This window comes from Peromyscus leucopus, chromosome 8b, assembly GCF_004664715.2.
Source record: "Peromyscus leucopus breed LL Stock chromosome 8b, UCI_PerLeu_2.1, whole genome shotgun sequence".
In the NCBI taxonomy this organism is placed as follows: Eukaryota; Metazoa; Chordata; class Mammalia; order Rodentia; family Cricetidae; genus Peromyscus; species Peromyscus leucopus.
In genome coordinates, this window is record NC_051086.1 from 60,375,841 (window position 1) to 60,389,535 (window position 13,695).

Here is a 13,695-nt window from a genome sequence, read left to right on the forward strand (position 1 = left end):
TGTAATCCCAAGAGCCAAAAACCAAAACCCCAGAGGCCCATGAACTGATAAATGGATAAGTGAAATACAGATTACCAATATATAGATAACTCAGTCATAAGAAAGGAATGAACAACTAATATATGTCAAAATGTAAGTGAGTCCTGAAAACACTACAGTGATCGAAAGAACCCAGATACAAAGGTCACCTATTATAAAATCCCATTTATATCAAAGTCTGGATGGGCACATCCGAATGGACAGGAAGCAGAGCAGCAGATGCTGGGGGGGTGGGATAGAGTGAGGAAAGAGAGGGGTGAGTGCTGACAGGGCTACAGCTTCTTTTGAAAACGTCATAAAATTAGACAGTGGTGATGACTGAACAACTTGGTCTATTAACCAAACCACCAAGCTGTGATTTCCAAAGTGTGTGACGTGTGGTTTATGTTTCCTTTTCTTTCCTTTTTTCCTTTCCTTTTCTTTCTTTCTTTTTTTTTAGACAGGATTTCATATACTCCAGGTTGGCTTGAACTTGTTATGTAACTGAGGATGACCTTGACTTAAGATTCCTCTGATTAGGGCTGGAGAGATGGCTCAGTAGTTAAGAGCACTGGCTGTTCTTCCAGAGGTCCTGAGTTCAATTCCCAGCAACCACATGGTGACTCACAACCATCTGTAATGAGATCTGGTGCCCTCTTCTGACATGCAGACAGAGACTGAGATAGCACACACAGACCCCATGACAGCACACACAGACTGTGACAGCACACACAGACCGTCACAGCACACACAGACCGTCACAGCACACACAGACCGTCACAGCACACACAGACCATGTGACAGACACACAGACCGTGACAGCACACACAGACCGTGCAACAGCACACACAACAAGACACACAACAAGAGCACAGCACACACAGACCGTACACACAAAAAAACAAACAAAACACACACAGACCGTCACAGCACACACAGACCGTCACAGCAACACACAGACCTCAACAAAGCACACACAAGCACAGAACAAGATAAGCACACACAGACTACAGAACACAGACCGTCACACACAACAAGGACACACACAGACCGTGACAGCACACACAGACCGTGTGACACAAGCGTAAACACACAGACGTCACAGCACACACCGTCACAGCACACAACGTACAGACACACGACGTCACAGCACACACAGACCGTCACAGACACACAACACAGCACACACAGACTGTGACAGCACACACAGACCGTCACAGCACACACAAGACAGCACAACAGACGTCACAGCACACACAGACCGTCCACAGCAGCACACAGACCGTCACAGCACACACAGACCGTGTGACAGCACACACAGACCGTCACAGCACACACAGACCGTCACAGCACACACAGACCGTCACAGCACACACGACCGACAGCACACAGACCGTCACAGCACACACAGACCTGTGACAGCACACACAGACCGTCACAGCACACACAGACCGTGACAGCACACACAGACCGTCACAGCACACACAGACTCACGCCACAGCGTGACAGCACACACAGACCGTCACAGCACACACAGACCGTCACAGCACACACAGACCGTCACAGCACACACAGACCGTCACAGCACACACAGACCGTCACAGCACACACAGACCATGTGACAGCACACACAGACCGTCACAGCACACACAGACCGTGTGACAGCACACACAGACCGTCACAGCACACACAGACCAGTGACAGCACACACAGACCGTCACAGCACACACAGACCATGTGACAGCACACACAGACCGTCACAGCACACACAGACCGTCACAGCACACACAGACCGTCACAGCACACACAGACCGTCACAGCACACACAGACCATGTGACAGCACACACAGACCGTCACAGCACACACAGACCTGTACAGCACACACAGACCGTCACAGCACACACAGACCAGTGACAGCACACACAGACCGTCACAGCACACACAGACCGTGTGACAGCACACACAGACCGTCACAGCACACACAGACCGTGTGACAGCACACACAGACCGTCACAGCACACACAGACCGTCACAGCACACACAGACCGTGTGACAGCACACACAGACCGTCACAGCACACACAGACCGTCACAGCACACACAGACCGTCACAGCACACACAGACCATGTGACAGCACACACAGACCGTCACAGCACACACAGACCAGTACAGCACACACAGACCGTCACAGCACACACAGACCGTCACAGCACACACAGACCGTCACAGCACACACAGACCGTCACAGCACACACAGACCATGTGACAGCACACACAGACCGTCACAGCACACACAGACCAGTGACAGCACACACAGACCGTCACAGCACACACAGACCAGTCACAGCACACACAGAACCAGTCACAGCACACACAGACCATGTGACAGCACACACAGACCGTGTGACAGCACACACAGACCGTCACAGCACACACAGACCGTCACAGCACACACAGACCGTCACAGCACACACAGACCGCACACACCACAACCGTCACAGCACACACAGACCTACAGCACACACAACCGTCACAGCACACACCCACCACACAGACCGTGACACCGACAGCACACACAGACCGTCACAGCACACACAGACCGTCACAGCACACACAGACCGTCACAGCACACACAGACCGTCACAGCACACACACACAGCACACAGACGTACGCACAAGACACAGCACACACAGACCGTCACAGCACACACAGACTGTCACAGCACACACAGACCATGTGACAGCACACACAGACCGTCACAGCACACACAGACCTGTCACAGCACACACAGACCGTCACAGCACACACAGACCGTCACAGCACACACAGACCGTGACAGCACACACAGACCGTCACAGCACACACAGACCGTCACAGCACACACAGACCGTCACAGCACACACAGACCGTCACAGCACACACAGACCGTCACAGCACACACAGACCGTCACAGCACACACAGACCGTGTGACAGCACACACAGACCGTCACAGCACACACAGGACGCACACACAGACCGTCACAGCACACACAGACCGTCACAGCACACACAGACCGTGTGACAGCACACACAGACCGTCACAGCACACACAGACCATGTCACAGCACACACAGACCGTGTGACAGCACACACAGACCGTCACAGCACACACAGACCGTCACAGCACACACAGACCATGTGACAGCACACACAGACCGTCACAGCACACCCCCCACACACCAGACCGTGTCAGCACACACAGACCGTCCACAGCACACACAGACCATGTGACAGCACACACAGACCGTCACAGCACACACAGACCGTGTGACAGCACACACAGACCGTGTCAGCACACACAGACCGTCACAGCACACACAGACCATGTGACAGCACACACAGACCGTCACAGCACACACAGACCATGTGACAGCACACACAGACCGTCACAGCACACACAGACCGTCACAGCACACACAGACCGTGACAGTACACACAGACTGTGTGACGGCACACACAGACCGTGTGACAGCACACACAGACTGTGACAGCACACACAGACCGTCACAGCACACACAGACCGTGACAGTACACACAGACTGTGTGACGGCACACACAGACCGTCACAGCACACACAGACCGTGTGACAGCACACACAGACCGTCACAGCACACACAGACCGTCACAGCACACACAGACCGTCACAGCACACACAGACCGTCACAGCACACACAGTCCGTGTGACAGCACACACAGACCATGTGACAGCACACACAGACTGTCACAGCACACACAGACCGTCACAGCACACACAGACCGTCACAGCACACACAGTCCGTGTGACAGCACACACAGACCATGTGACAGCACACACAGACTGTCACAGCACACACAGACTGTGATAGCCCCCCTTCCCCAGGTTAAAGTTAGACAAACCCCAGCCCTGGGAAGGGGAAGTGGACACAAAGTCCCACTCTAACCAAGAAGCTATTTTAAATGATACCTGCCAGGGAAGGGAAAATCAGTTTTCTCCAGTGGGGTGCCACTGGGTCTATCAACCACACCTCAGGCCTCATGCTTTGCCTAGCCGCCCCCAAACCAGGCAGAACCTGCAGACATTGCTGGTGCCATCTCATGCGGAGTGGGCTTCCTGAATAGGAGCTTTTCTTAACGTTACAAGAAGGCCACACAAATCATGAACACTAACAGATTGTCCTGCCCCAAGGGTTCTCTCCTGACACAAACAGAAAGAGGTGCCCAAAGAACTCATTCCCTTCCCTTAAACACGAAGCTTAGACTTCCTTGATATAACTTGATCTAAATGAGAGAGGGTTGATATTTGGTGACCTATGAACTTGGTTGATTGCCACAGAGACTGATAACGTGAAAGAGTTGCTGGTTGCATAAAAGGGAAGCCTGCTAATTGTTGGGTTTTGGCTGTGTCCCATTCGGTTACCTGAAGTTCTGATTACTGCCACCAGAGGGCACTATTGAAAAGCAAAACGCCCTGGGCAGTACTTCCATGGTCAAGGCTGCTGAGGGAAAGGCTAGAGTTCAAAGTCGGGGCAAGTGGTGGAAATTTGCATGTGTTCTGAGCAGAGCGGGCAACTGCAGGTGGCTCTAACAGGCAAATTTGAGACAGAGCCTGAAGGATCCTTTGAGGCGTTGGTGCCACAGAAGGAGCCTTTTGCCTCTCCTGGGTGGGGGATGGGCTTATTATGGGTGCACCTGCAGGGTGTAGAATGGCAAGGGCTGCTCTTCATCCTTATTCTCTATGACAGAGGGTCTGCATTGAAGATCGCTGGGTGTCTATGTCCTTGTCCAAGAAGGGGACCTTCACTCGGGAACACAAGGAACCCTGGCAGCAAGGTCTGGCTCGAGGCTGCGGGGCTGGCAGGTTGGTGGGGACCAAAGAGGAGTAAGGTCTTGGGGAGAACTCCAGTTAGACAAAGTGGTCACACACGGGAGGGTGGTGCTGCAGTTCTCGGGGGGTGTTAACTCTCTCCAAAGGAAGAACCAGAGACTGGAGGGAGGCTGGGCTTGGAGACAGAGGCCCGGATGCACACTTCACTTCTCTGGACTTCAAAGTCCTCAGATTAGAAGAAGTACATGAAAGTATACAGGGGACAAGTTGTAATCCTTGCCACTCAGAAGAGCCGAGGCAGGAGGATCGCAAGTTCAAGGCCTGCCTGGGTTTTAGAGTTCAAGATCAGCCTAGGCAACTTAGTGAGACTCTCAAAAGAAAAGGTAAAGAGGGTAGGGGTCTAGCTTAGGGGCAGAGTGCGTGCCTAGCATGTTCAATATTCACACACACACACACACACACACACACACACACACACAAACACGCACACGCATGCACACGCACGCACGCACGCACACGCGCACACGCGCACACGGCAGATGGGACAGTATCCACTTTTGTTATTGCTGTTGTTACTGATTCCTTTGAACACAACCTTAAAAGCCAGGCTTCTTTATTGGAGCTAAAACCAGAAAGTTTTTTTGCTTAATGTTCCATTTCTCACTGCTTGCTTTGAGATGCAGGTTTGCAACGTCTGGCTGCCCAGGCTGTCTGGACTGAAGTGATCCTCCGGACTCAGCTTCCTCAGTAGTGAGAGCTATAAACAAGCTTTGAGTAATGTAGTCACGGAATGAGTACGTTTTGGGTAAGGAACACGTGTGGTCAGTAAGGGGAGACAGACATACCTTTGAATTCAAGTGTGGCATGGACCCCTTAGGGGATAGAGGAAATTTTTATGTAAACTCAATTTAAGAACCTTTTGTTTTACTATAATGAAAATCTCTCACAGTTTTTTTCTGCTTATATATTTAAATTATTAGGCAGAACCTTACCTAGGACATAGTCCATAACAAGCTGTACGTTAACGTTCACATCGATAGCAGTTGGATCAAACACACAAAGATCCTCAACTAAGTACTTGTTAATGTACTGTGAAGAAAGAACAAAAGAAAAGTTATGTGATCACCCAGCAGAAACACAGAGCCCAGCCCCCTAGCTTCCACAATCCCACACAGGAACGTTCTCAACAGGCAGAATGGATCTCTGCTTGGGAATCAGAGTCACTGTATCCTCTTAAAAGGAGTTTGGTAACGTTCCTTCTGTTACTATTGTGTGGAACAATTTAAAAAGTATTGGTATTAACGCTTCTTTGAAGATCTGGTAGAATTCTGCATTGAAACCATCTGGTCCTGGGCTTTTTTTGATTGGGAGACTTTTAATGACTGTTTCTATTTCCTTAGGTGTTATTGGTCTATTTAAATAGTTTATCTGGTCTTGATTTAACTTAGGTATGTGGTACCTATCCAGAAAATTGTCCATTTCTTTTAGATTTTCCAATGTTATGGAGTAGAGGTTTTTGAAGTATGACCTGATGATTCTCTGGATTTCCTTGTCTGTTGTTATGTCTCCCTTTTCATTTCTGATTTTGCTAATTTGGATGCTCTCTCTCTGCCTTTTGATGCCTCAACTGAATGTACCAGGCTCTGCTGACTCCCCATGGGAGACCTTGTCTTGGAGGAGGTGGGAATGGAGGATAGATTGTGGGGGGAGGCTGCGGGTGGGAGGAGGGAGGATAGGGGAATCTGAGGTTGATATGTAAAATGAATAGAAAATCTCTTAATAAAAAAAATCACTACATACAACCCACTACAATACTAAACATATATGATAAAAGAATAAACATGTGAAGAACTAAAAAAAAATGGATCTCTGCTGTTGGATGTCAAGATCATGGTTAGCTTTGAGGTATGTGCTTTGGGGAGAGGGCTTGTGAGAAAGTATAACAAAACATGGGCTTTTTGAGATGTCACTTGTGTTGTCTGTGAACACAGAGGTGGGTCATGAGGGTCTTTCCTTTGAGAAGGTTCTTGCATCTTGTATACCTGTGAGTTCTGCTGTTATAATTTGTACACCAAAAATTAAAAAAAAAAACACTCCAAAACTCACAAAAGACACTCCAAACTCACAAAAGACACCCCAAACTCACAAAAAGCCACCCCCAAACTCACAAAAAGCCACCTCCAAACTCACAAAAGCCACCCCAAACTCACAAAAAGCCACCCCAAACTCACAAAAAGTCACCTCCAAACTCACAAAAAGCCACCCCAAACTCACAAAAAGCCACCCCAAACTCACAAAAAGCCACCTCCAAACTCACAAAAAGCCACCCCAAACTCACAAAAAGCCACCCCAAACTCACAAAAGTCACCCCAAACTCAGAAAAAGCCACCCCAAACTCACAAAAAGACACCCTAAACTCACAAAAAGATACCCCAAACTCACAAAAAGCCACCTCCAAACTCACAAAAAGACACCCCAAACTCACAAAAGTCACCCCAAACTCACAAACTTCCACTTTTCCCACTCTTCCAAGTCACTGGAAGTTTCTATCTCCTGCTGAGAGAACAAGATAGATCCTTTCAGGATGTCGTGCACAAGGACCACGTTGGCGTCTATATCCTGGGAACCGATGTCTGAAGAGAGCATCACGTCCTCGCGAGATCTGTGCTCATAGAGCAGCAGAGACACAAAGTCCATGGAAGTGAGGAGCTGGAGGCATTCCCGAAGCTCCTGCAGCATGACCCGGAAGAAGAGGACGCCTGCCCGCGTGACTTCCCCTGCCTTCTCCATCTCTGCAATTACACACGCGCTGACTGTAGAGGTTATTCTCTTACAGGAGTCCGAGGATATTAAAATAAACTATTTCTTCAAGCAAAAGAGATTCATGTCCCACCATCTTAAGAAATTTTAGTTTCTCTAATCATGAAATAAAAAAGCAAAATAGAATTATATCTGATGTATCATTTAGCGATTAAAAATTGAAGGGAAAAAAACCAATCCAAAAATCTGAGTTTTATAGTTAGGGCTTAGTTTAAAGACTTTCTCCATTACTAATTATATTGTCCTTTGAATATATACATACATACGTATATACATATATATAGATATATAGATATTCTTTTATGGGAATAGGGTCAATCCCTACTTCTTTGATGAGACCTGGGAATTAAAAGAATGAGTACTTGTTGGGCCTGGTACCACAGGCCTATAATCCCAGCTATGTGGAAGGCTGAGGCCGGGAGTTATGAGTTCAAGGTCTTCCATGAACTTTATAGTAAGCTCAAGGCCAGCTTGGACAATGTAGTGAGACTTTGTCTCAAAGTAAAAATGAAAAATAGGGCTAGGGATTGAGCTTAGTGGAAGAGTACCTGCCTTGTCTCTGGGGTTAATCCCCAGGGCTTCGAATAAAAGCTGCTTGATCTCAGAATCTGCACATACCGGACACTTTCAGGGCATGTGTCTTCTTTCTCCCTTTTCCCCCTCCCTCCTTTATTTTCTTTCTCATCTTAAGTGATCCTCCTGCATCAGCCTCTGTGGTAGCTGGGATCACAGGCTGGTGTCGCCACACTTGGCCTTTGTCCTTCTACACACTCTATGTTACAGCTATAGGTCATTCCACTTAATCCCACCGTTGTTCCTATAAATCTGTCCAGTTCATTCTCGCTGAGGGTTTTTCATGCTTTCTTCTCACCCACTCTCTAAGATGATATTGTGCTAAGGGTAGCCTAGGGTACACAGTACAAAGGGTAGCCTAGAGTACATGGAGTTCCAAGAACTAGGGGACTGGGCTTGACCAGCCAGTGGTTTGTTATTGAAACTTGGAAATTCACTTTAGCTTTGTAGGTTTTAGCTCTTTAATCTGTAAAACAAGATGTTCGAATTATTTGATGCTGTGAAAGATTGTGGAAAAAACAGCCAAAACCAAGTTTGAGTCCAGCTTTTCCCATCTGTTGTTTATTTTTACCGACTCTCACTTTCTGTGCCTGTGAAATGGGTTACTGCTATTGCCCTCATAAGTTTATGGCAAAGGCAATGAGCATGCAGATTTAACACGTTTCACAGCAGATGGGTCCTCTTACCTTCTAACTGGAAGGTCCTAACTGAGGTGATGGTGTGTTTGCCCTTTGCTGGGTTGTAGAGCATACATACCCACCAGGGTAAGCCTGCCCAAGGGGATTCTTTTCACATGGAAAGATCTCCATAGTGAAACGATCAACTTTGGAAACTACATCCTTCATCTCAGTGTCTGTGATTTCCTCCAAGCAAACCATGAATCCAGACTATTAGCATATCCACAATACCTATGACCTCGTTTTTCTTGATTTCTCCAGATAATTCGCCCAGTATTTCATCGCAGGCATTTTGGATCATCTTCGTCATTTTCTGTAGATCTTTGTATTCTTGATACATCAACATCCTAGTCTGGCCGATGTTAACATCGAGGACTCCCATAGCCTCTCTTGTTCTTTGGCGAAGTGGAATTACAATGTGGGTTTCTCCACTGCTGGAAGCCAAGATAACTTCTGAAGTGTCTGTGCACTTAAAGAGAAAATCTCTGAAACCAAACCAAATAAGCACGGGTCTGTCACACATCAGCCTGCTCACAGCATCCACCGAGTTGAATTACTCCCTTATGCCCGCCTCGCCCGAGTGCGCCCGCCTCGCCCCAATGCGCCTGCCATCGTTCTATCATTTGCCTAGGGCTCTGCACCCGTCACTTTCACGTGACTGTCCTTTGGCTTGACTCAGTTGGATGCTTCTCTTCATGAACATCCCTTCAGCAGAGAGCCTTCCCTGACAAGATCACCTGAGGTAGCAGCCCCAGGTTGGTCTGCATCATGAGACTCCTCTTTACTGGCTGACCGCTGGTGGTCATACTTATCTGGTTAGTTTTTTTTTTTTTTTTTAATGTACTGATAGTCTAAAATGTGTTAGATAAATGCTGGAAGGTTCCCTAGAAGCAAAGCCTCAGACAATAAGCAGATGCTTATGAGGAAGTGCTCCCTGGAGAAACCAGGGGACTGAGGAAGCATGGGCAGATAGGGAGAAGCTAAGTGTGTGCAGATCCAGCCTGCCCAGCCTGGTTCCCAGGAGGAGATCTGGGATGTCAACTGTACCAAAGACTAAGTCTTCTTCTAAGGCAAGCGGGGGCTTTTGCATCCTAGCCCTAGTCTGTCATTGGCTGTCAATGGTGTGTGGTGGGGGGTCTGGGATGGGGGAGTTCAGGGAAATCCTGGGTAGCTCCTAAGGGGCTCAAATCACTTCAGAGTGTTTCCTTAGAGAAAGTTTCCCTGCAGCAAAGCTGTAGCAGCGGCTACAGCATCTGGCCAGAGAGAGGCATGCTGGGGATCTGGGCAGCGGGCTGCAACACCGGCTTCAGGGAGAAACTGAGGTTTTCATGGACATGTAGAGGCTGCTTCCTTCTCTAGTGAGGCAGGCACATCTCTTTTAGACATGCTGCCTCTTCTGTTGGTGCCCGCGATGAGAAGAACGCATGCCTTCTAACGTTCATAGAACTAGAGCAAAGGAAGTGTTGTCTGGCAAATTTAAAAAATAATAAATGGGCTCTTAGAGCACGTGCCCTGAGAAAGGCAGAAGCTGTGTCTTCAGATCTATGATCACACCAGTCAGGTGGACCAGATGTGTCTTATACCTGAAGATGCTCGACTTCCTTGAAATGGTTGGGGGTTCTGTATGGATTTCTGTTAGACCGAGATACTCCGTGACCATCATTTTGCGTAAAACATAGTCTTCCTAAAAGAGAGAAGAGATCTCATCTGAAAACAGTAATTGGACTTTTGGAGCTGGATAAAGAGGGAAAAACTAGGTAAGTTTAGATGAGTTCTGGCTTTAAGGATATTGACATTGTACATCTTCTGAGCCATTAAAGAATAATATTCCAAAAGTGAAAAATTTCAAAAGAATAAGATTATTTTAATACATATATTTTTCTGTATCTGAAAAAGCTGTGTGTTTGTTTTTTTTCTTGTTGTTTGTTTTGTTTTGTTTTGTTTTTGAGACAGGGTTTCACTAAGTAACCCTGACTGGCCTGGAACTCCCTGTGTAGACCGGGCTGGCCTTGGACTCATAAAGATCACTTTGTCTCTGCCTCCTGAGTACAAGGATTAGAAGCGTGTGCCACCACACCTGGCTAAGCTGTGTGTTTATAGTGTTTCTCATATTAGAATGTGCATTGCGGGCCTGCTATGGTAGTGCATGCCTGTAATGCCCAGCACTTGGGAGGTGGAGATGGGAGGACCATAAATTAAGGTTAGTCTTGGTTACACAGTGAATTCCAAGCCAGCCCAGGTAAGATGTTACCACAATAAACAACAACAAAAAGCATTGTAAAACATTCATAAAGTATGTAAAAGCTTATGGAAAATAAGTGCAATAAAAAGTATTCAATAAGGTCATTGTCCCTACTACTTTGCTATATCTATTCTTGTCAAGGTTCTGAGTGAGTCATTTTCGAATCTATTGGTCAAATACTAGTCATCGTCGTCTACTGTTTGGCAACATTTTATTTGTTGAACATTCACATTTTTTTAAGAGACAGGGTCTTACTATGTTACTTTGGTTGGGACTAGCTATGTAGACCAGGCTGGCCTTGAACTCATGAAGATCCACCTGTCTCTGCCTTTCCAGTGCTGGAACTAAAGGTGTGTGTCACCACACTGGGCACTTCGTTTTTTTTCTTTTTCAGATTTATTTTTTATTTTTAATTATGTGTATCTATGTGTGGGTATGTACCTTTGAGTGAAAGTGCCTTCAGAGGCCAGAGGCATCAGAACCCCTGAAGCTGGAGTTACAGGTGACTGTGAGTCATCCAATGTGGGTTCTGGGAATTGAACCCCTGCCCCTAACCACTGAGTCATCTCTCCAGCATAACACTCACTTCTTGATAAGCTTTCCTTCATGCGGCTTTTAGGACCCCACTCCCCCCCCCTTCTCCTCCTTCCTCACCAACATTCTTCTTCATTCTCTGCGCACATCTTTGTTTCCCGGACTTCTAAGCAGTTTTCAACCTTTAGGACACATCTTAGAGCCTCTTAAATGTAAGTTGCAACCCATGAAATGTAGGAGGAGGTACATAAAATTTTCATCATTGATTCAAAATCAAAATGAATGGAGATGTTTCCAGCAGCCTTTGCCCATGTTCCATCATGTGACACACAACATGTGCACCATGTCATGCCATACAACACCAAGGAACACTACCTGAAACACCTCGGCTCAGATTCAAGACTACTGTGCTATTAACTGCCATGTTTTCATTATATACACAAACTAATCTGCTCTTACAAACATAATGCTTTAATTGGGGAAAGAAAGAGTATTTATTTATGTATTTATGATTTATTCTTCTCTCATACATTACACCCCAACCGAGTTTCCCCTCCCTCCTCTCTCCCTGCCCCTCCCCGCCACCTTCCCTTTCCCCGATCCACTCCTTCTCCATTTCCCTTCAGAAAAGGACAGGTCTCCCAGGACATCAACCAAACATGGCATATCAAGGTGCAATAAGACTAGTCACCTCCCCTAATACTAAGGTTGGATGAGGCAACCTAGTAGGAGGAAAAGGGTCCTAAAAGCAGACAAAATGGTCAGAGACAGCCCCACTCCCATTGTTAGGAGTCGCACAAGAAGACCAAACTATACAACCATATGAGCAGAGGGTTTAGGTCAGATCTATGCAGGCTCCCTGATTGTCGGTTCAGTCTCTGTGAGCCCCTAGGAATCCTGGTTAGTTGATTCTGTGTGTTTTCTTATGGTGGCTTTGACCCTCCTCCTGCCTCCCGCTCTTCTGCAGGGTTCCCTAAGCTCCACCTAATGTTTGGCTGTGGATCTCTGCTCCCATCAGTTGCTAAATGAAGCCTCTCTGATGACAATTATGCTAGGCTCCTGTCTACGAGTATAGCATAGTATCTTTTTAATTAATTAATTAATTACTTTATTGCCAGTCACGTTTGGTTCTCTCTTAGGCCTCTGGGCTGTCTGGCCTCTGGTTCCTGGCCCTCCACACAGTGTCAGAGGAGGGATCCCACTCACGGCATGGTTCTCAAGCTGGACCTTGGTCACCCACACAAGTTCTGCAGCACCTTTATATACCCCAGCAGCCTTGCAGGCAGGACAAATTGTGGTTAAAGGTTTTGTGGCTGGGTTGATGTCCCAGTCTCTCCACTGGAAGCCTTGCCTGGTTACAGGAGATGGCCAGTTCAGAATCTGTATCACCCATTACTAGGAGTCTTAGCTAGGGTCACCCCCCATAGATTCCTGGAAGTTTCCATTATACTAGGTTTCTACCTCACCCTGAAATGTCCCGTTCCCCCCCCCCAGTTCCAGTCATCTTCCCAGTACTCTCTCTTCATCCCATTCCCACCTGACCCATCCTATTCCTATCCCTACCCACCTCCAGTCCACTCTAGACATCTATTCTATTTCCCCTTCCCAGGGAGATTCATGCATCTCCCTCACCACACACACACACACACACACACACACACACACACACACACACACACACCTTGAGCCCTCCTTGTTACTTAGCCTCTCTGGGTCTGTGATTGTAGCATGATTATCCCTTCCTTTCCAGCTAATATCCACTTATAAGTGAGTACAGATCATGTTTGTCTTTCTAGATCTAGGTTACCTCACTCAGGATGATTTTTTTCTAGTTCCACCCATTTGTCTGCAGATTTCATGATGTTATGATTATTTTTTAAAACAACTGAGTAAAACCTTCTGTAAGTATACCACATTTTCTTTATCTATTTTTCCCCTAAGTATCTCACTTGCCTTATGGAGAAAGTCTGTCCTGGATCTGGTCA

At 47.1% G+C, this 13,695-nt stretch overlaps 1 protein-coding gene across 4 annotated transcripts in view; it reads right to left on the bottom strand.

Annotated features, from left to right (window-relative positions):
• Efcab5 (EF-hand calcium binding domain 5) overlaps positions 1 to 13,695 on the bottom strand; it is a 137,294-nt gene that overhangs the window by 11,320 nt on the left and 112,279 nt on the right. For all 4 annotated transcript variants that reach the window (XM_037201494.1, XM_037201493.1, XM_037201492.1 and 1 more), the window contains 4 exons: positions 10,518 to 10,618; positions 9,166 to 9,419; positions 7,370 to 7,656; positions 5,857 to 5,953 (listed from right to left, as the gene is read on the bottom strand). In XM_037201494.1, the coding sequence (XP_037057389.1) occupies positions 5,857 to 5,953; positions 7,370 to 7,656; positions 9,166 to 9,419; positions 10,518 to 10,618 (739 nt within the window). The remainder of the gene's footprint in view (positions 1 to 5,856; positions 5,954 to 7,369; positions 7,657 to 9,165; positions 9,420 to 10,517; positions 10,619 to 13,695) is intronic.